The sequence below is a fragment of the Dryobates pubescens genome, chromosome 24 (genome assembly GCF_014839835.1).
Source record: "Dryobates pubescens isolate bDryPub1 chromosome 24, bDryPub1.pri, whole genome shotgun sequence".
Taxonomy (NCBI): domain Eukaryota; kingdom Metazoa; phylum Chordata; class Aves; order Piciformes; family Picidae; genus Dryobates; species Dryobates pubescens.
Window position 1 is genome coordinate 3,968,721 of NC_071635.1, and position 22,996 is coordinate 3,991,716.

General features: G+C 42.9%; 1 protein-coding gene across 1 annotated transcript in view; it reads left to right on the plus strand.

Annotated features, from left to right (window-relative positions):
- The window catches only part of ANK2 (ankyrin 2), a 158,002-nt gene that overhangs the window by 81,767 nt on the left and 53,239 nt on the right, over positions 1–22,996 (plus strand). Inside the window, exons 14-24 of the mRNA XM_054172469.1 lie at positions 118–216; positions 1,115–1,312; positions 3,232–3,330; positions 3,815–3,913; positions 5,602–5,799; positions 6,871–6,969; positions 7,077–7,175; positions 9,602–9,700; positions 11,223–11,321; positions 15,662–15,734; positions 21,853–21,997. Coding sequence (XP_054028444.1) covers positions 118–216; positions 1,115–1,312; positions 3,232–3,330; positions 3,815–3,913; positions 5,602–5,799; positions 6,871–6,969; positions 7,077–7,175; positions 9,602–9,700; positions 11,223–11,321; positions 15,662–15,734; positions 21,853–21,997 — 1,307 coding nt within the window. The remainder of the gene's footprint in view (positions 1–117; positions 217–1,114; positions 1,313–3,231; positions 3,331–3,814; positions 3,914–5,601; positions 5,800–6,870; positions 6,970–7,076; positions 7,176–9,601; positions 9,701–11,222; positions 11,322–15,661; positions 15,735–21,852; positions 21,998–22,996) is intronic.

Here is a 22,996-nt window from a genome sequence, read left to right on the forward strand (position 1 = left end):
TCTCAGCTGGCTGAAAGGCAAGCCTCTGTGTGAGCTGACGTGGGTGGAATTTACACTGTCAGAGCTCTGCTTCTTCCTGGAGGTTTAGGACACTGAAACACTTTTGCTTCTCTGCAGCGTGGAGAAACTGCATTGCACATGGCCGCACGTGCCGGGCAGGTGGAAGTAGTTCGCTGCCTCCTGAGAAATGGGGCCCTGGTTGATGCCCGAGCCAGGGTAGGTGTTCTGATGGCAATTTATTTTTCACTTTCTCTTACACAAAACTGTATCCAATGCAGAGGAGCTATAGGGAGCTCGACAAAACCAACCCCTCCTGCCCACAAGCGATGCAGTTGCTCACCACCTCCCACAAGCAGACTGACGCCCAGCTGGTCTCTGAGCAACAGCTCCTTTGGAAAATCTCCCCCCTCCCCTCCTGGTTTTATTGCTGAACATGACATTATCTGGTATGGATTATCTCTTAGATCAATTCAGGCCAGCTATCCTGGATGTGTCCCTTCATAACCTCTTGCGCACCCCTAGTTTGTTCCCTGAGGGGGCAGAGGGAGAAATGGAGAATCCTTGGTGCTGTGCAAGCACTGTTCAGCAATAGCTCAAGCACTGCTGTGTAACCAGCACTGTCTTGGTCAGAAATCTAAACCACAGCACCATAGGAGCTGCTGTCAGAAAAATAAACTCCATCCCAGTTAGACCCAGTACAGTGTGCCCGGTTCAAAACAAGCAAGGAGGTGGACAGCCACATCCTAAACTCACAGGTTTCAATAGTAGTTAGTGCCTGTTTCTGAAACCAAGGGAGTTGTTTCTAGAGCAAGGTACAGCTGTTGTAAAATAAATCAAAGACACAAAAAGGAGCAGCAGGTGGTGCTTACAGTGATGTGCATTATCTGCTTGATAGAAGCAGGAAACCAGATTTTTCCTCACAGTTCTCTGTTCTAATAAGATATTGCTGAAGATCACCACAAAAATTAACCTGTAAGCCCCCCTGCCTTTCCCCCCACCCCTTCATTATGATTTCCTATGAGTTTTGATTAGATAAGATCCATTGGGATCGACCAGGGTATTGTGTCCAGGGTGGTTCTACCTGCACTAATGATCTACTGGATTTGAGTTGTAGGAAGAACAGACTCCACTGCACATTGCTTCTCGCTTGGGTAAAACGGAGATCGTCCAGCTTCTGCTGCAGCACATGGCCCACCCTGATGCTGCCACAACTAATGGGTACACTCCACTGCACATCTCTGCCAGAGAGGGACAAGTTGATGTTGCTTCAGTTCTCCTAGAGGCAGGTGCCTCCCACTCCATGTCCACCAAAGTAAGAAACTTTATATCTGTATTCCAGTCATGCAGGCAGTGCATGAGTGTTCCGTGAGGAATTCTAGGGTTCTATGAATGTTCCTTCACACTGAGAAATTGATCCACTTTGGGCCTTTTGTTTTGTTCTTACTTGTCAACAGACTGAAGTAATGAGTCAGAAGTTAATCAGTTTTTGACATATTTTGCTGTTGTCTGAAGTTGAAAGTTCGGTTCCCACAGGAGCCAAATGCATGATAAATATGATCCCAACAGGCTTAAAACATTGATATCCTTCTTTCTTTCTTTCCCTTTGTGTTATGAGGTAGGGATGTTTGACCAAAATTTTCAAAAAAGAGGGTGCTGACACTTTTTCTTACGAACAGCCCTGTTTGTTCTTTAATACCTTGTTTATTTCAATAGTAGAAGAATTCTGGTCTGTGCCAGCTGAAAGGAATGTTCCCAAAGCATACAAGTCAGCATCCGTCCAGTCGCATCTAAAGCTGAATCTCTTTGCAGTGGCTCTTTAAATGAGGTGTCACACGACACAGCAGAGCATTTTGTCTGGGGTTATAAAGGAAATGGTCTGCAGAATCATCATTGTTTTGTTAGCCAAAAATGTTTACCAATAGATTGCTAAGAGAGTGGTGAACACATAAGAAAATGGGTAGCTGTGAACAGAATTATGTGCCAAGATCTTTTCCAAATGTATCACAAGTGATTAAGTGGGAATCATTTAATTCTCACTCTTGTTTTAGGTCTTAAAAAAGCAACCCTGATTTTACAGCTGGTGCTTCAAACATATTTTGAACCATGGGCTGTCTTCCAGGGTTTAGAAGACTAAACCAGCAATTTTCAAATTATGATCCATGGATTACTGGGAACACTTGCTGTTCTGCTTTTATCCAGCTGTTAAATCACATTAAAATGGCTAAAAATACACTAAATACTTTTCTAATTTCCCATATTGCTTTATGGCAATTGCTGTAGGACTGCAGGAACATTCTATAATCATGACTAGGAGAAGATGCAGTCCGCTAGATAATGACTCTACAACTGTGTGATTCATGGGCTGGAAATGCTTGAGATGCCTTGATGTAAACTCTTGTTGAGGTGGGATTAATGCAGCAAGATGATCATGACAATAGATGTTACCTATCACTTATCTGTCAGGCAAATAGGTCATTGTAGCTGCCTGGAGTGACTGGCAGGGCAGTGGTGCATTCTGCCACCTACTGTCTTGCTTCTGTGAGTTCTCCTTATCAACATGCTATAAACTAAAAGAACAGGCAAAGAGCATCTTAGTTTGGCACAGACCTTACACCTGTACTGTACTGACAAGCATTATTTGGATAGAAAAGGACTCTCAAAAAAAGACAAGATTTTTACTCTTGCCCACAATGTGTTTGAGTCAGGCATGATGTGTTTTAAGCTGCACTTCAGAGGGTGCAGAATTTAGCATCGAGATGGACATAGGAGTCCAAATATAAATCATTCTTCAACAAACTAAAGGAGGAAGGCGAAGTTTGGAGCAGACTAGCTGAATTTAGCTGGAGTTTCATTGTTACTGGCAACAATTGATACAGGAAATATTTCTGAAGCTGTCATCATGAACCTAAGAAGTGCAGCTGGTTTGGAGTAGAGATTTGAACACTGCCCACACACTCACTGTCTGTTGCTAGTAGAGTCTGTGTCAAATAAAATGTCTGCCAGCCTGACAGCACGTACATAGGAAGAAATAATACAAGGGAAATGATCTTCTTGTATTTCATGCATCTCAAAGTGCTTTCAAGAGATGATGCTCTTTCTAGGTCTGGCTGTTGATTCTATGAGCTAGAATATAGGTTGAAAAGTAAGCCCTTAGTAGATAGCTCTTAAGAGAGAGATGTCAGCATGACCTTTAACACAAACATCTGCTTTTTCTCTCCTGGAATCTTTCAGAAGGGATTCACGCCATTGCATGTGGCAGCCAAATATGGGAGCCTGGAAGTGGCAAAACTCCTGCTGCAGCGTCGTGCCTCTCCTGATTCAGCTGGCAAGGTACTGATGAGAAAGTGAAAAAAAAAACAAAACAGTAAAATGCATTTGGATTCTTCTATAGGAAAGGATTGTGTGAAATGTGCACAGCAAGAAGGCTACAGTGGCTGTCGTGTGGTGGCTTTGGCTTAGCTGGGGTCACATTGTCCCAAGGGTGATGGATGTGGAAACTACGCTGCCAAGCATGTCCGGTTTGGGTCCCTGGCAGGAGGGAGAGCTGTTTCTGTGGCTCAGCAAGCACCGGGTCCGTTAAGTTGTCCAAGGTTCCAGTGGATAAACACGGGAATACGGCCCCGTTTTCTCGCACGCTTTGGGAACTGGGGCTCTGGGGAGACGGAAACAGGGGTGCTGGGCTGCCCAGCTTCACTCTCTTACGCTTCTTCCCCGCTAACGGCTAACGCCCGCCCGCTGCGGCTTTCCCCTCTCCTCCTACCCCGGTGACCCCTCCCGTCCCCGCCCGCGCCTAACGCCGTCCCCGCCCTTGCAGAACGGCCTCACCCCGCTGCACGTGGCGGCGCACTACGACAACCAGAAGGTGGCGCTGTTGCTGCTGGAGAAGGGCGCCTCGCCGCACGCGACCGCCAAGGTGAGCTTCCCGCCTGCCGCCGCCGCGCGCCCGCCCCTCCTCTGCCCCCGCCCCTCCTCTGGCCCCGCCCGCGCCGCTCCCAGCCCCGCCCGACCTCCCTGACCGTCCGAGGCGATGGAATGAGCCCCAGCGCACGGGTGGGACGACACGGGGTGGGCAGGCGTGAGAGGTGGTCACCACGTGGCTGAGTCGCTGAAGCGTGTGACCTAAAGGTATCTAAAGGGTGGATGTCATGAGGGTAGGGACAGACTTCTCGGTGATGCCCAGCAGCGGGACAAGGGGCAGCAGGCCCAAGCTGGAACGCAGAAAGTTGCATCTGAACACGAAGTAAAACTTCTTTGCTGTGAGGGTGCCGGAGTGCTGGAGCAGGCTGCCCAGAGAGGTTGTGGGGTCTCTGGAGAGATTCCAAACGTGCCTGGACAGTGGGATCCTGGGCAACCTGCTCTGGGTGACCCTGCTGTAGCAGGGGGGTTGGCCTGGATGATCTCCAGGGGTCACTCGCAACCCCTGCCATGCCGTGGTGCTGTGACCTTTGAAATTCCCGACCCAGAGCACTGCGATTCTAAGCTGGCCCTTGCCAAGTGATCCTCTGCCTAGATGAGTGTACAGTTCTCCTTTGTTGGAAAAGAAGAAATGTGTATGTATATGTGTCTGTATATGTGGATATATCTATGTATGTGGGTGTACATCTATAGATGTGTATGTATACACCTCTGTCTCCACCTGTTTTTATTTTTGTGAGTTTTAGTTGTGCCTTGAAGTCACTTCAGTACTGTGTAACCTTAGGAATGATGTGTGTATTCTAACCATGCATATGGAGAATTCATTCCAGGGCTAGGAGCAGTGTCATCACTGTCAGGCAAAGGTTATTAAAAGGGGAAAATAACGAATGAATCAGTGCTGCTGTCAGAATGTTCTGCCCCATGTGAGGCTGCTGTTGTACATGCTGCCAAAAAATGCAGCTTGTCTGTGAAGGGTTTGTGTCAGAGCCATGGATACCTTGTGCTGCATGGAGAGCAGCAAAAACTGCAGTTGCAGTAGGATAGTTTGGTTAAACTCCCTTTAAAAAACCCCCATAGAGCAACCAACTAAACATCTCCAGAGGCACTGCCTGCCTGTAACCCAGAAGTTTCTCCCACAGTACATTGCTAAACACTTAAAGGGCGGGGGGGGAGTTGCCATATTACCATAAAGTACCATTGATGCTTTGCTGAAATGGTTATGTGGATCAGAAAAACATTTGTGCCTATTGCTGTTTCCAGCCAGTGCCATGCCTGACACACGTATCAAAATTCCATATGCAAACACCCCTCTACCCACATGCTCCGGGAAGGCATAATGCACCCATCACTCACCATGGATAATGTCACTCATCAGTCAAAAGTGAATATTTACAACATAGGTTCTTCAAAATGTAGGTGTCATGCTTGGGATAATTTGAAGGTATCACTGGAACAGCCCTGCCCACCTCAGTGAGGGCTGCCTTTGCTCTAGCTGAGATAGTGAAAATAACAGATGGACAAAGCAACTCAACAGCAGGCATGTGTCTGGCCTTGAAAATATAATGAACTCTCATTTCTAGTAATAAGGAGTAACATAAACTAATACTGTTTTGTGACGTTTGACTTCTAAGCTTACATGGCTGTCGTGTTAACTTCATTCTCGCTTTGTTTCCTGGCTGGTGTTAGAATGGCTACACTCCTCTGCATATTGCTGCCAAGAAAAATCAGATGCAGATAGCTACCACTTTATTGAACTATGGGGCTGAGACCAACATTTTAACCAAGCAGGGAGTCACCCCACTTCATTTGGCCTCCCAAGAAGGTCACACCGACATGGTGACCTTGCTGCTGGAGAAAGGAGCCAATATCCACGTGGCAACAAAGGTAACTCGCAACTGAAGACAAAGGACTGTGGGTGGGAGGATCCAGTGAGGTGCAAAGTGCGGTGTAGGGATGATGTCACATCGTCAGCAATTCCCAGCTTCATTTCCTTATAGACTTATTTGTGACAACAGGTGGGTGAACAGGAAAAGTGAGGTATCTAGGATATCTAGGACTGGCAGATGGATTGACCACTGAACTTATATCATGTGATTAATACCTGTACTGGGTAATGCAGAGGAGGAGCTGCAGCTGTTCGCTCTTGCTGGAGGAAGGCGATGTAGCACCTGGCTCTGCTGGGGAAGTTATAGGAAGAAAGGCTGAAATTATCTATTTTAGGTGGTGTTTTTTTTTTGACTGCACACAACAGACTTTCATAAAAACCACATTTCTCAAACAAACCCTGTTACAGTAGATCTTCACAGGTCACTAGATTTATCCAGGTGCCTATGGAAGTCTTTAGTCAGGGTCAGAAGCCTCCAGCTTTTGTTCATACAAGTCAAAGTGGAAGACTTGAGCCTGCCATTAATGTGTTCTGCTAGCTAAGCAATGAGGAACAAGGGCATTTTCATTTCTCTTACAAAATTTGTTCCCTGCCTTGTTCATGCACTGTGTGTGATCACAGGCATCTTTTAGTTAAAGGCTGCGTCCATTTCCTTGGCATCGGTGAACGGGATCCAATTCTGGAGTTATTTTCTTCATTCTGACTCGTGCCGGCTGTTGTCAAGGTTCCCCTTCCAGTCTGAGGAGTGGGAAGCACAGTGCTTTTCTAATTCATTAATGGGCTCCTCAGCTTCCCAAGTGACATTATGGTATAAAATAATGATCACTGATGCCTGAAGGTTTAACTCTGTGGAGATGGCGATGTCATTTCTTTGGAGCTGTTTGTCAGCTGGAACAGGAGAAACATCAACTCTACATGGTTTAAAAAGCCACCCATACTTAGAAGCTATAGTTAGGATCTCTTCATGTTTTAAAGATGAGAAGGTGGGAAAGCCTGGATTTCTCTCCTCATGTAAAGTAAGTTTTATTCTTACCTTTATTTGTAAATTATTTTGTATCTTCCACCTCCAGACTGGTTTGACATCCTTACACCTTGCAGCTCAAGAGGATAAAGTGAACGTGGCTGAAATACTCACAAAACATGGTGCAAACCAAGATGCTCAGACAAAGGTAAATCATGGCGTGGCTGCTGTCTCCAGCATGCCAAAGGATGTTTCTGTTGTAAAAGGAATGTTCCACTGAGCTTGCAGTATTACTTCTTTGTCCTTTTCTTGTAGCTTGGTTATACACCTTTAATTGTGGCATGTCACTATGGAAACATCAAAATGGTGAATTTTCTCCTCAAGCATGGAGCAAACGTCAATGCTAAAACCAAGGTAAAGAAGTTTTCATTGCTTTCTTTTGCTCATTGTAATGAACCTGGTAACCAAGCACCACAAATGCATCCCCCCTTTTCACTAGGCAACTATTATTATTGCTCCTTTCTGGATTCTGATGTCATTTATACCAGTGTAATACTGGTGTCCTGCCAACCTAGTAGGTAACAATTCAGGCAATTTGAGGGTGATGCCAGGTTCTTTCCAGTCTGCTGGGAGAAGAGTGGGAAGACTTGCTGCGGATTGAAGCGTGGGTGGTATGATTTCAGCAGAGGAAGCAGCTGCCGGGGGAGAATGCAGTTTACCAAAGGCAGATTTGGGGGTTTTTTTGAGGGGAATCTGGATACACTGTATATGACCAGCTACACTGAAATGGACCCGATTGACTGTGACCAGAGTTAAAGAAATCCACTGATTTCAGCTGTTTCTTCTAGTAGAAACTGCTGGGCTGAATGTGATGCATTTTTTAGCAAAAATTGTCTGGGTTTTGAGTGAACACAGGTTGTGGTGACAGCAGGAGTGTGTTGCGTCTCAGACACCATCACATCGCTTTAGCAGACAGAGAAAGCTACCTGAGGAGCTGCAGGGCTTTGGTTCAGTTAAAGCTGGCTTCAGGCAATAGCTGACTACTATCTTTGACTGACTGTTTTGGGATTAACAGGAAGAAGTCCATTGATATTTCTAGTGATATGCTTTGTAAGATCCAGTCTACGTCACAGGCTGTGGTCTGCTGGTCCCTCTGGCCAGCTCCACCCAAGCTGTGACCTATGGAATGGATTAATCTCTCAAAATAGCACTATTTCATCACACTGCTCACAGCTCAATGTAGTAAGAAACAGCAAAGTAAATAATAAAAGATGCTGGCCCCTCCCTTGTGAGATCACCCAAAATCAATGGGCAAAACCCAGGGATTCCAGAAGAACAGGCAACACTGCTAGAAAAACAGCTGACAGGAATTAATAAAGCAGACACTAACAGGATCCAAACGATGGCTGCCAAGATGCTCAGCTCACTTTTTTGGAGGCTAATAAAGCACAGACATACTTGTGTATTTAGTACTAGGTCTCACTCTATATCCTAGAGTCCACTGGGCCAGATTCTGACGCATTTTCCCCAGGGATTTCTCTTATTTAGAATAATTTTATTAAAGTCAGCAGGTTTGTGTGAGAGTATGGGGCTGTTGTTATCCAAAATCTCATGCCTAGGGACCGATAAAGATACTGGCAATCTGTCAGCTGGGACTGTGGGCTCAGTTTAAAGAGCAAATCCATCCTGGCTGGATTCAGGATAGGAACATTAAAGAGTAAGTAATCTCTGTTACAGCTTGGTTTGTAACTAGAGAAGACCTGCACCATGCTTTGTGCCATCTCCAGTGAAACATTACATGGCTGAATTTTGAAGGACTGCGCTAATATTGGAGGCAAGACAGTGAATTTACTTGGCACTACAACTTGCAGTAAAATCCTCCTTTGATTTCTTAATAACCCAGGCACAAGTATTTTAACTGGAAGAACAGAAACAGTTCTGAACTATCACTGTGTAATTAGTAGTACAAGGCGTCACTTGCATCTATTTGTTTGCAAAAGAGATAACTCCCAGAGTGTGCCTTTCAGACCCTGCCTGCAGGCTTTACAGAAGTGTACAGTGAGATCAACGTGGTGTTTTCCTCCAGGTGATTCTCTGCTTGCTTTCAAAGCCAATTGCAAATAATTTTGTAAATGAATTGCCTGACTGGACTTACACAATACCAGCTCAGATCAGCTGGCTGGAGTACACTTTGGGTATGTCTCTGTATTGTGGCACATGAGAACGAATCACTGGAGCAGATAAGTGTGGGGAGTTAAGCCTGTTTATTGCTACAGACGCTGTGTACATGTACTTAAGTGTAATTACAGCTCAGTCAAGCCTTTTGAAGGCAAAGGAAAGCTAAAATTGATTGAGATGTCTAATAGGTATCTGTTTTTAGCCTTTTTGAAGCAACCATTCTCAAATCACTACTGTTCAAAATGATATATTTTAAAATCAGGTCAGGTAATTGAAAGGCAAATCTTGAGGCTTCTGTAGGAAACGAAGATGTAAGAGGAAGAAAAATGTTCTCTGCCTAAGCAGAGAACTGTGCCTTTAGCAAGCCACTCTAACTTCACTGTTCCTCATCATCTCTCACTCTGATTTAGGAAATGAGGAATTATTTCTACTTCCAGAGATTTTTATTTGAGATGAAAGATGATTTGTGAATAAAATGATTATATTCCTTTATCGTTTGATTAAGCTGGGGAAGGAGCATTATCTTCACTGAGCTTTTAGTATCATTGGGTCAGCTGATAGCATCATTTCTTTTTGACATGTCTCAAGAGGAGCAGAAGGAAGCAAAGCAAAGCATCTAATTACTGGTGGTTGTTTTTCTTTGTTTGCTTTTATCACAACAGAACGGGTACACCCCTCTTCACCAAGCTGCTCAACAAGGCCACACTCACATCATCAATGTTCTCCTCCAACACGGGGCCAAGCCCAATGCCATCACTACTGTAAGTCTGGGAAGTGCCAGTGGGAGATTGTTCCCCTGGACAGTTCTTAAGAGCAGGGTTTTTTTTTAGTGAAAGTATTCCTTATACAGCTGGGTGTCAGATGTGTAAATGTCACTTCTTTTCCTTATCCTCTTAAGGTGCTTCAGATCAGCTCTCGCTGTGCACAAAGCTAAGTGTGACGTGAGGAAATGGATTTCTGAGCTACAGCACTGGGGCTGGGCACAGTTAACTGTGCTGTGTTTGTTCAGTTTCCCTCTGCCTCAATGCTTCTGTCTGTAAATGGATCTCTCGATAAGGAGTTTTCCATAAAAATTGAGGGGAAATCAGAACCTGGGTTTATTGGGAAGATTTAGACCCAAATTTCTGTCCCTCTATCCATGGATCTGTTTTGGGTTCTTAGTGAGTTCACTGATATTAATGCCTCCTCAAGGAAGAGAGAATTTCAGCCTTAGACACCTGGCAGGGAGATACGGGAGTGGGACATGAGCAGCTAATGTGCAAGTGGTGGTAACAATCAAACTGTTCATGCTGTGAAGATACTGATCATTCATTTGGTGTGGCTAATCCACAAACATGGTGTCACTTCAGCATTGCTGAGCTTGAGTAATACAGGAAAACTTCAATGACAGATGACTAAAGCCAGCACTGAAGTGGAGAGGAGCCCTTGGGCTGATGTCCTGCACACAGTAAGAGATCATTCCAGTGCAAAGAGTGGTGCAGTGGCTGTCCATGATTCCTCAGCAGCCCAGCATATTGTCCTGTTTACAGTGAACCATGGGACACGTCCCTTCCTCTCCTCCCCAGTCTGAGTGACACAGGGTCTGTGGACTGCCAGTGTTCCACCTGATGAATTGCAGATAAATAGTCCTAAACACTAACTGCAACTCATTTTAATGTCCCTTAGGAGAGTGGCACATCTAAATATCATGGGCATTTAAACGGCAAATAAATGTATTGAAATGAAAATTAATTCCTCACTCCCAAGCCTTAGCAAGATTGGTTTTGTGTTTGTGAAATCATTTGCTTTATGTACTTATATTGGATATGGATTTTTGTTGTAGAGTAGAAGTGTATGTGGACAATACAGCAGCAAGCTTTTGTTCCCCAAAGAGGGAATTGTACCTGATAAGGGTTTAACAGTTGCAACTGGAAGTAAAACTGTAGTGTTTAAAAATGCTTCTTTTAGATGAGAATTTCTGATGTGGAGTTACGTAAATAACATAGAACAGGAACTTCTGCAGACAGCGAGATTTGAGCACCGAAGGGTTAAACCATACAGCACTGTCTTGTTTGGCATAGCAGGCAGATGTAAGTGTGTTGTGTTACCATGGTAATCAGGGCTATAGACTTAAAGAAGTTACAAAGGCAGAGTCAGCTCTAAGGGTGAAAAAGCAGCGATTTCCCGAGGCTGCCGCCTTGTTTTGGATGGAAATGCTGGCTCATGCCGTGTGGAGAGTGAGCTCATTGGTTCACATCAACCCTCCCTCTCAGCGCTCCTCTGCTTTCTCTCCTTTCTCTTCAGAATGGTAACACAGCCCTAGCCATTGCCAGGCGCCTGGGATATATCTCAGTGGTGGATACGCTGAAGGTTGTGACGGAGGAGATCACCACCACCACAACTGTGAGTCGCAGATGCCTTCAAATGTCTCTCTTCTTTATTCCAAACGTTGTCTCCCTGCTTCCCTCAGACTCCCCGGGTATCGCTTTCCTTTATTGTTTTCTGGTTTTAGCCCCCCCCTTTCTGTTGGATTTTTGTAGAAGTGCCTCACTCTGTCTTGGAAGCATGTGGAAGTGTGTGTAACACAACAGCCTTCCCTGAGCTAGGTCACAAAGCCTGCCTGCATACAGATGCAAAGCAACTAGCAAAAGCAGAGGAAGACTTTTCTAGATACGGGTCTGAGCTGCAAACCCAAACTTTCCACAAGTTTGTGTGCTTCTGTTTAGAACATGCCCTGTTTCTGCTGCTCTTTTCACTTTCACCTCTCCTCTTCTGTCCTCACATCTCCACACCTGTGACAGCTACTGAGGCTCACCCATTGCTGCACACGCTGCGAGCTTCTCAGCAGTTAGGCTGGAGCAGCCACAGACTGGTGCCAAGCTGCATGGTGCTCACTAGATGGCTCTGAGCCACATCAGTCTTGTTACTCCAGTCACTATCAGCTCAGATAGGTCTTGGTTTCCCCAAATATGAAGCACTCTTTCCTTACATGCTCAGTCCTCTCAGGCCTCCACAATCTTGGTGGTCTGTATTTTGACTTCAGGGTTTGTAAATAGCATCTGCTGCAGATCAGCAAGGTGGTACTGTTGCTTTAAGGCAGGAATAACTGGTCTGTGCTGACACTCCAAGAGGGGAAGGGTCTAGCTTGTTGGACTTTTACCTACCATCTCCAAATGTTTTAGCAGGTGGAGAGGAAGAACATTAGAAATAGCTTGTCATTTCAGAAATTAATGTTAATTCTAAGTTACATTGCTGCATTTTACTGTGAAACGCTGCTATAAGGTAATAATTCTTATTTATTCTGCAGTACAAGAAAGATTAGCAGTCTAGAAAACCTGTCAGACCTAGGTGTCATTTAGGAGCCCAGCACCATAAAAATCCAGATTTACATAATTTAAGATTACTTAAAAGATGCCACTACTCAGTCAGGGAGAGGGATAGAGAGAGGGAAGAAATGCAAAGTCTCCTGTGAAGAAATGAAAAGTAATTCTGATTCTGTCGCATGCTGACAGCAAGTGCTGCTGATACTAACCCAGGAAGATGGAAGGAAAGCAAGATGGCATAAGGTTACAAACAGTGAGCCATGATTTATTAATGACCTGCAAAGATCAGACTGAGGCAGGTTTGGCAAGGGCTTCTAGCGTAATTCCAGAAGTCTCTCAACAAAAAGACTGTATGGCTTGCTGGTGTTTACTTCATGCTCTTGTTCAACCATACAACTCATCACACATGCATGTGCTTATATAAACACATGTGGATCTAGTCAGAGATTTAGAAAGACAAAACCTAATGAAAATGTTTTGAGAAACTTTACCTCTTTTCAGAAATAGTTTTCAGCCTCAGATGGTGCCTTTGCTCTTCTCTGTGCTGTGTCCTGGCACACATTGCCCTTTATTCCTCATCTCAGCTGTAACTTCCTTTCTATCATATGTTTTGCAGCACTGTGGAGCCTTGTACCTTGTATGTGAGCATTAGATGCTTTGTAATAACAGGGATTATGCTCTGAAAAGGCACCTGTGAGTTATTTGCTTTGGATAAATGTTTCTTTAAACTTGGAGAGTAATGGAGTTTTCTACCAGATACCAGATGCTCGGGCTTTGGGACTGAATCAAATGCTGACCCTTACTTGCACAGCTGACCCCTGATAGAACTGAACATAGAATAGGTGCTTGTGTAGAAGAGCAACCAGCAATGTTGAACTGTGGCTGTGTACAAAGCACTTCTTTTAAAAGCCAGGTGGGAACCCTTGATAAACTCAGCAAATTTTTCAGCTGTGAATTTGTATGAGTATTTTTATTTTACCTTAGGGATACAGAGAACATAAACCTCTGGTGGTGTTCATGGTAGGGAATGTCGATTAAACATCATTTAGAAGAAATCCTAAAAAGGAAGGATAAATTACAGGCACTCAGAGGTACTCTCTGCAATAAAGTTCTCCAGATGGTGAGGTTGGTGTTGCCAAAGCAGAACACAGCATTTAGCACTGGAAGAAAAGGTGCTGTCACCATAGCTACTTCATTCTGTAAGGTTGTTGCTGTGTGAGGCGTGGAGGTTGTTGATTGTTAGGCTGATCCTTTATTCGTATTCAAGTCAGAAGAGGAAAAGATATCCAGTGCCAGAGCCTTTGGTCTAACCTGGGGCAAATTTTCCTCTTGCTTGTATTAGTGTTATTATTAGTGGAGCCACATGAATGTAAAGCAATAGAGAGAATAAACTGCACTTTTTACTCACAGATTAGAGATGAATAGGAGATAATGAAGTAGAATTTATTTATACAAGCAGACAATAGTCTTCCTGTGGCCAAATGAATATATGAGGAGCTTTGAGCTTGTTTACTGCTGTAATCTGAAGTAATCACTGAATTATGTAGGTTTATACACCTGAATTATAGATCTGAGTTATTCTGTGCCACCAGATGAAAACATGGCCTTACAATGAGGGTCTTAAATACAGAAGCCTAAAGTAAAGTACACAACTGGGATCTCAGTGGCACTGAACAGTGGGGAGTTTGAGATGTGTACACTGAGCACTTTTCAAAATGAGATGTTCATGGGGCTAGCTGTGGATTGGAAATTGGGAGACTATTTGATGTATCTAATGTGTCTATCAATAAACTCCCCTCTAGTATTATATTGAAAGTTCATTGAAAAATATTAATTCACAGCTGCTGCAGATTGGTGTAGAATTCATGAATCTTAGTTTAATGTTCTAGAGAGAGCATTACAGATTATTTGTTCTTCTGTACCTCTCCTCAGGAGGGTGAACTGTCGCAGTTAAGTGCATTTCAAGAATGTAGAGGAGACTTAAATTTCCAAAATAATTTTACTGATGGTAATTCTGTTATTTATAATAATCTGACAGTATCTTACAGTATCCTATCATAATCAAGAATGCTGCTTTTGTCAGTTTTTTAGGAACAGAGAAGTATCAAACAGCATCAGGAGATAGGAAGTTTTGTGCCACAAAACCTGTTTGGTGTCAATGGGCAGTTTCCAAAAAGCATAGTGCATGAGGGAGTTGGATGTGGCTGACATTAATTATCCCCCAGATTGGTTTTAGTTTCATTACTTCTCCATGTAATGTTAATTCCTGCTGGGTAGACCCCACAGTACCACCTCGGTGGGAGTTTCACAGCCCACGTGGCCTCCTGACATTTCTCTCCATGCCAAAGGGGCACATCTGCTCCTGCATACCTCAAAGGGTGATGTGTTGACTCTCCCTCGCAGCTCCCCCGTTCATCTGACTGGCTGCAGAACTGGGTGGAGCCAGAGAAATACTATCTTTTCTGTTGTGACTAACGCTGTTCTGATCCCTGCTCTTTTTGAAGTCCTTTGTCTTCTGTGTTGTAACACACAGAAGAGTTTCCTGCAGGCAACTTTCTCACACCTTGCATTTCCTACAGTTTCTCTCATTTATCAGTTTTTCATCTCCTTCTCCTGGGTGTGTCTGGATGCTAAAAAGATCTCCCCATTCTTGATTCAGCACCCCTGAACATACTTGTATTTCCTCCTGGAAGTCATTTATGAAAATAAAATAATGAGACAAAAAATATCTTCCAGTGTTCTGCTCTGTGTTCTGACACTAAGACAGTGGCCTCCCAGCAGTCCTTGCTCCATGCTTGCATCACAATAATTAAAGCTTCTAAGTGCACAAAATACATCAGAATCTTCAAATAACTTCCCCCCCCAGCCAGTGTGTATGTGACTTGGAGGAATATACATGATATATGGAAAAGACATCATTAGTATGCAGTGCAGTTACTTTTTTTTGGGGTGGGGGGAATGTTTCAAGTGATCTTTGAAATCCTTCTCATCTTCTTTCCGTTCAAGAATTTCACATAATTCATAACTTCATTTCCAAATGCTTTACAATCTAATAATTTCCATATGCCACATACAACTTTCTGAAGCTCTTCTGTAGACATTACCTAATTCATTTAAAAATCATCTTGGAAGCATTGAGCTGAATTGTTCTACATGCACCATTTATAAATGAATTTGCTGAGAGCTTTCTTTTCTTTCTCTGACCAACTCATTATCTCTGTTTTTTTGTACTTTCCTGCCAGAATAAATGTTACTTTATACAGCACTGAGAATAGGAACTTCTTGGAGGGAAGATGAAAAGTGAAGTTAGAGGAGGGGAAACACATTAAAATCTCCCACTGCTGTTGCTGTTGAAAACATCCTGCTGTAAACTTTGTTGCTGCTTTTGCTGTTTGAGGATTGATGATCTTCTCTTTTCAGACTGTAACAGAGAAGCACAAGCTCAATGTACCTGAGACGATGACTGAGGTCCTGGATGTTTCAGATGAAGAAGGTGAGCAACTCTGCTAAGTTCCTATTCCATATCACTTACCTAAATGGCTTAAGCACTTTGACATCTTCATTCTGTAGTGCTTGAAAGGAAGTCCTATGTAATGGCCTCTTTTTAATGATGTAGTCATTATGGCATTTGACTAAAGGTGCCAAAAGTTGACCCAAACCAAAACCCTGAACCAAATCAACAAATGAGAACATTTCCCGACCCCAGATTTTGAAATACATATGCAGAGCTGTCCCACAGCTGGGTTTGACCCTCCCATAGAGAGGAATTTGAGCAGTAAAGTTTTTGGATCAGTGCCACCTATTCCAGATACATATATCTAGGAGTTCTGCCTAACTGGAAACATTTGTGTAGGAAGATGCCTAAGGTGGAAGGTGGGGAGTGTTCCCTGGAGGGAGCTTTTGGCACGCACCATGCACAGATACACACGGCATGACATAAAGCAACAACAGCCTAAGAAGTTTGGTGCTTGGGTTTCAGAGTCTACTGTATGTGCAGATAGAAAGTGTGTTCTGCTTAGCCAAGGCCTCAGAAAAGTGCTGTGAATATCTGGAGGGACTGAGAAAATGCTGTGGGTTTATGCAGCACAAAATTAAGGAAATAGCATAAAACCCATCCTTTCTAAAAGTTCACAGATGCCTTCTTGCAAGTGTTACAATGGCACCTGAGAAATACACACACCTGCAAGGACTTCCTAAGGTCTTTTGTACTCTTGGCAGTGTTAATTAATATTACAGTAGCTCATGCCATTTATGGTTATTTTATTCCATGCAAATCATTTGGAGTCTAATTAGTGTTGGCTACAACAAATAGTTGAGATTTATGAACACGGGTTAACAGGGTTGGCTTTTCTCTTTTAGAAAGAGCACAAATGGACTTGTGGTTCTAAATGGTACTGGAAGTTAATGGCATTCATGTTCCTAAACAGCTTGTATTGATTCTGAAATGGGTTTTGTGCCGATAAATCAGTTACACTCTTTAAAAAAATAGGACGTGTAGACTCAGATGCTACCTTTTTGGTGTGGTGGTTTGGGGTTTTTTTTAATGCTTGCAAAGCTGCAAGCAAAAGCAAACAAGTGATTCAAAGGAAATTATTATCTGCTGCATCATGATCAGGGAAATTATTTCTCTCAGGCATGTTGTTTGCTACATTTTCTCTGTTAGAAGAACATTGAGCTACTTCTGTAATTATTGTGATAAGTGGTCTTTAAATTGCTTATAGCCTTATGTTCACTCCAAATTTCTCCCAGTCTTCTGAACCACCATTTAACCATCTTTAAAGCCACAAAGCCTAGTACCTCTCTCTGCTTCTAGAGTATTAATATCGGGTGTTCCTTCTTCTCAAACCATTTCTGTGTTGTGCAGCCTTTAAACACTCTGATGATGAACGCTTCAGTGATGGTGAAGCTTATAGTGGCACAGGTGCTGTTAGCAGAATTTCCTGGAGTAAGATTTACTAACTTTCTCTTTTTAACTTGGCTTGTTTGGTTTATTTTTTGTGTTGAAACAACACAAAATGGCCTAATCTGGGTGCCTAACGCTGCTCCTTTCCATTTCTTTTGAAGTGTGACTGGGTGTGTGTTTCCTGAAAGGTGGGAGGAAGAGGAGAAGCCAGAAAATCCAAGATTTATTACCTATATCTTGGATAATGTCGGCAGAACTTGCTGTGGCCATCCAGCATGACTAATGCTCTCCAGTGCTTTGAATTAACATTGTCTGCTTTCTGTTAGCATCTGACACCACTTAGACATAGACAGCAGACAGGACAGAGGTACTCCAGCATGTCGCTGCTCAAGTACTGAGAGTGCCACTGTGCTCCTGCTGCAGGTTGCCGGACGGCTTGGTCACTGTTAAAGCACTTCAAGTCATTGCTCTTGTAAAATCTGTTTTTGCAGGCAAAACACTCAGGATATGGGGATAATTCCTAACATGGATGGCACTGATACTCCTAAAACAAATTCCAAGTGCAACAACCAGTCTTTGCAGTGTCAAATAAACTAATCTATCAAATGTCTCAACTTGGCATGTGAGATCCTGCACTGTCCATCTTGAATGGACTGAGAGTCCCACTTAGTCTTCCTTAATTTTCACAGAGCATGTTTCTTGTTAGCAATTGCAGTATTATTCAGAATTCTCTTTTTTTTAGAGCACCTAGAAAAAAAATTTCCTTTGAACAGAACCAGATGATACTTTTTATTTAAAATTGCATTTGATTGTTTTTTAAATTAGCTTACTGGGTTTTAGATGGTAAGTACCAGAGTTAAGTACACAAACAGGCCTTGCTTCAGGGAAAGAGAAACTCCCACACCAAAAACAGACTAGAGGAAACTGGACTCGTAAGCTTCAGTGCAAGGAGCTAAGAAGAAATGCAAAAAGCAAACTTTATAAGATAGCAAACCCATTGTTATACTAAAATGCTACTTCATCTGTAAGCCTATTGTGTGGTCCTACATGGATCAGATAGCCTCTGGCATTGATAAGTCTTTCCTGCTTTGTAACCATCAGGAAAAATGGTCCAGAAAGCAATTCCCAGGGAATTCATACCTGATTGCATCAGTTTTCTGATAAAAAAAAATAATCCTTTTTGGTTTTGAAAAAAGCTGTTTTCAGTGTGGGGAGACTCTCAACAAAAAGAACTTTCAAACTCTCCTAGTAAGTCTGGCACAGGCATAGGCTCAGAGTGATTTCTCTATAGACAGACACTCCGGTTGGGTTCAGAACTTTATTTCTAGCACTGTTGATGATTCCTAAATGACTCTCTGGACCTCACTCCAGTTATCTCACTCTTCCAGCTGCAGAAGTGGGTAATGATCAGCTGCTTTGCCTGGCACACTGGGAGCTGTGAAGAAAATGCCACATTTATCTGTTTACCTGCCTTTGCAACTGCTTTTTTGGAATTAACTGGCCACCTAGTTATTGTTATGAATGTTGTTATTAGCTGGTAATGTGCTCTGGTATCCGAGAATATTCTTTTGTCTAAGTGTATTGCTTCATGTTGGTGGTGAGTGCAGCTTGCACTTTGGTAAGCACACCGAGTTCCTCAGTAGTATCTGTAACAGCAGTTTAAACAGTGCTGAGGTTTGCCAGTGACATTTTCAAAACCCACCTGGACACAATCCTGGGCAACCTGCTCTGGGTGAGTCTGCTTTAGTAGGGAGGGTGGACTAAATCTGCAGAGGTCCTTTCTACCCCACACCATGCTGGGATTCTGCAACATTTAGAGCGTGTGTGGGCCATTTAATAAAGGGGTGACTTTAGGGAAGGTGTTAGAGCAACTCTGTGCAATGCATTCCTTTGATGATGCTTCGGGACTTAAGAAATAGTGCTTGCCATAGCTGTCCCTTCTCCATCTGTTACTTTTAAGGAGCAGCATTTATATGGGGAGCTGCAGACTTATCTACATGCTGCAGAGAAAACAATCATTTTGGCAAACTTGTGTAACTGTGTCTGGCTTCAAAAACCTCTATTCAAAGCAATTTCTGGCAGTTTCTGTAACAGCCCTCTTTCATTTTTGTGGGGGGGGGGGGCGGGTTTAAACTTTTTGCCTATTTTCTCTGGTTTGTGAGAAACAATTCTAAAGCTGCTCTCTTGGAAATGTGACTTGGAGATCAAACACCTGGTTTTGATCTCAAAGTGGTTCGTAGTTGATGTAAGCAGTTATATATGGGTAAGATACAAGATGTACCACCCTCTTTAGTGCAGTTTAAGAAAACTAAAAGTAGTAAAGACCAGAACTGGGGCACAGTGCAAGGTCACTCAGCGTGTTTTAGCCCATCAGGTAAACCTCTGAAAAGCTGTTGGTATCACTGAAGAAAGGAAGTTAGAACCTGGATAGAACAATAGAAGTGAATCTAGAAATAAGTAGTGTGTGTGTATATATGTAAAAGAATATAAATCTCTAAGTGGTAGCTCATTGAAATTCACCTCTAAGTTCATGGATGCCCACTGCCAATCACAGGACATCAATGCCAAGAGCTGTATTTGTCACAAACTGCTCAGTAAGTGGTGAAAACTTCACTGTTATCAATTTGATGTGGAATGTGATGGCAGATGAATTGTCCTAGCATGATTAAAAAGGATAATTTGTTGTACTGCCACAAACTCCCATCTGGCAAGATCTGCTGCACAGAGAATGTGGTTTCCTCTCAGCAGATACCATGTCTGGGTATGTTTGAATTGCCTGGGACTCAGAATACAGCCATGATAGGGCTGTTAGTGAAACACTTACTGGCAGGATGAGCGAGCTTGTTCACTCCCTCCAGACTAGGATGCCAGCAAGTAACCTGTGGTACCAACAGGTAAGCATCCTGGGGACACTGTGAAGTACTCGTGAATCATCTTACTGCCGTGTGCAGATGTTCACATCCCACACACAGCCAGTGCATGTGATGTGTAGCCAGTGTAGACCCATTATTGACAGTTCTTGGATGAGAGGCCAAAGCTAAAATAAGAGCAGAGTTCAGATAATTTTTTGAAGGATGTGGGTGCAATGAAAGTGGTGAAGATTTTGCCTTTGTTTTGTTATAGATGGAATGTCTGGCATCATTATAAATACCTAGTTTATTTGAAATACAACTTTTGTTGTTTGATTAACAGCATTGCCTTAACATCTTCCAAGTTCTCTCTAAGCTCTGTGCTTTATAATGTGACATTCCCAGGAAACAGGAGGCATCATCTGTCAGGAGACAGGAAACATGCAATGATTAAATGCATTTTAGTGTTTTCTGTGAAACTGTGCCCAGTTTCTCCCTCTTCATGTGGGCAGATAGATTTATTTTTTTTTTTCCCCCAAGAGCTTTTGTTGTTACACTGAAAAGATTTATTTGTGTATTAAAAAAGGTTACTTTTAGATGACAAGTTATAAATTACTTATTCTTTTTATTTATTTATATATTAAACATCAAGCTGGAACAACCAGCCTGCTTTGCTTCATGGAAACAAATACCAAGATTTCTTCAGTTAGTAGTGACCACCACTGCTATAATTTGTGATACCCATCTGTGTGTATGGGGTGATACAGATAGCAGCAGTAACAATAACTGGGGTTTGCAATTTTGCTTTATTAAGACGTTAAATCACAGAAGCGACAGCTGTCCTGATGGCAAGGTGAATTCTGTTTGCTCCAGCATGGATAACACTTACCTGATCTTCACAGCCCTCTGTTTCTCAGCATAGTGGGGTGAATGCAGCTGCAATGCATAGCCCCTGAAGGCTCTTCCCATGTAACAGTTGCAGTTTCCTGCATTTAGCTTAACTTCAGGCTCTTGACATTTGCCCATGCAGCTTGGAAAATGAGAAGGTGTGAAGGTATTGGTGGCATAGGATCATGTTGTGAGGCCACAGCAAGCTTCCAGCAGCAGTAATGAACCATTGGGAAAGGGACCGAGACCTGCAGGCAGAATTTTGGACCTTAAAACTTCCCCAAACATGAAACCCTGTTCTATGCAAAAAGGTTCCTGTGTCAGATAACCAAGGATCACCCAGGCTTTGATTCATTCTGAATTTCTTTTCTGATTAATAATTGTTATCATCCATGCACTTGAGCTTATTGCTGTGTTAAACATGATACTGTCATGGTGTAGAAATAACAGGTTTTGTGCTGATCACAGAAGGATGTTGGAGTGTGGGTGAGACAGCCTTGTACATTGGGGAGTTTGGACATGGAGAGGTTAAATTAGGATTTGCAACTACCAGGCATAAGGCCACAAAAAATAAGTTTTCAGCTGCAAACGCAGAGCTTACAGTCAAGTAATGAGTTATATTTAATTACAAGCTGTCAGGAGAGCTAACATGGATAAAGGAACAGAGAGACCATGCTTTAAAGAGTAGCAATGACGCTTCCTCCTTGCCAGTATGTGCAACAGCAAACATGAGATTAAATCTAATTGATTAATCACCTTGGCTTCAATGTGGGTTTTATTTTATACTTTTTAAAAACCTTGCTTGATCTGCCAGTTTGATTAGATGCATTAATTGCTTGTGGTTTGCAGTGTTTCCTGAGTGGAAAATGCCTTCCTGTTTATTGTGCCAGCCAGCTGTGAGATCCCAGCATGTCAAAACAATCAAACTCATGTGTGTGCTTATCTCTGTCCCTTCTGTGATTGGTTTAAAGGTGATGACACAATGACAGGAGATGGAGGAGAGTACCTGAGGCCAGAAGATCTCAGAGAACTTGGAGATGACTCTCTACCAAGCAGCCAGTTCTTAGATGGTATGAATTACCTAAGGTACAGCTTGGAAGGAGGACGATCTGACAGGTAAATTGTGCCTGGGCATTTACCTTTCCTTACAGTAATTCTGCACACGCTGTTGCAAATGTCTGAAATCCCTTTCTCGGGGCCTTTCGCTCAAGGGAAACATCGGATGCACTTGTCAGTGTTTCTTTATTGGGTTTATCAGTGTGGCAGTGGCCACTTTGTGAGAAGAAAGTGTGGTCAGGAGGAATATTTCCCAACCAGTCCAGAAATTACTAGTGCCATTTGGCACTAATACTGTACTCAGAGTCTAGTGAAGCATTTGTGATCCTTTCTTGGGTCTTGCATAGTTTGCTCTATTGTCTCTGTGGCCAGGCTGTCTGGGGAAAGGGCTTGTGATCATTGCCATCTCCTCTTTCCATGAGTCAGGGAGATGGGTGAGCAGGGTGTTTTAGCATTAGGGGAGCTGGCTTTTTAGAGTAGTTTGCAGCCTAAAGACATAAGGAAAGGAGCAACAGACTTGGATTGGCAGTGAGTTTACTGTCAGCAAACACATGCATGTTTCATCATGGCTGAATGAGCAGGAAGGAGAACCATTTTCCTTCTGCCAGCACTATTTATATTGTAAATAAAAAACAACAATCCAGAAAACTTAACTGATTGGCTTGTATCTAACAAGTTGCACTTAAGTCTAGATGGATTTGTGGAATAATAATGCCTGTAGCTTTAATCTTTTTGTAATGTTTTTTCATTTCACTTTAGAAAATGTCACTGTAGTCCACAAAAATAAAAACTACAGAGATCCCTTTTCAAAATGACAGTCTTTACTAGTGAGCATAAGTGTGGACTCCAAGTGGCAGATGAACACCCAAAGCTACCTTTTAGAACAGGCTACCCTATTCCTGCTTGGAAGTGACACTTTCTAGTGTAAACCAGTCATGGCTCCAGACTTACTGCCTTTAGAATGGGGTTCACTAAAGGGGGGAAAAAAAAAAGAGCGAGCTGAGCTCTTGGCAACAGGAAGGATTTTAAATCTACCTCATTTTCCAGCCTTGATTATTA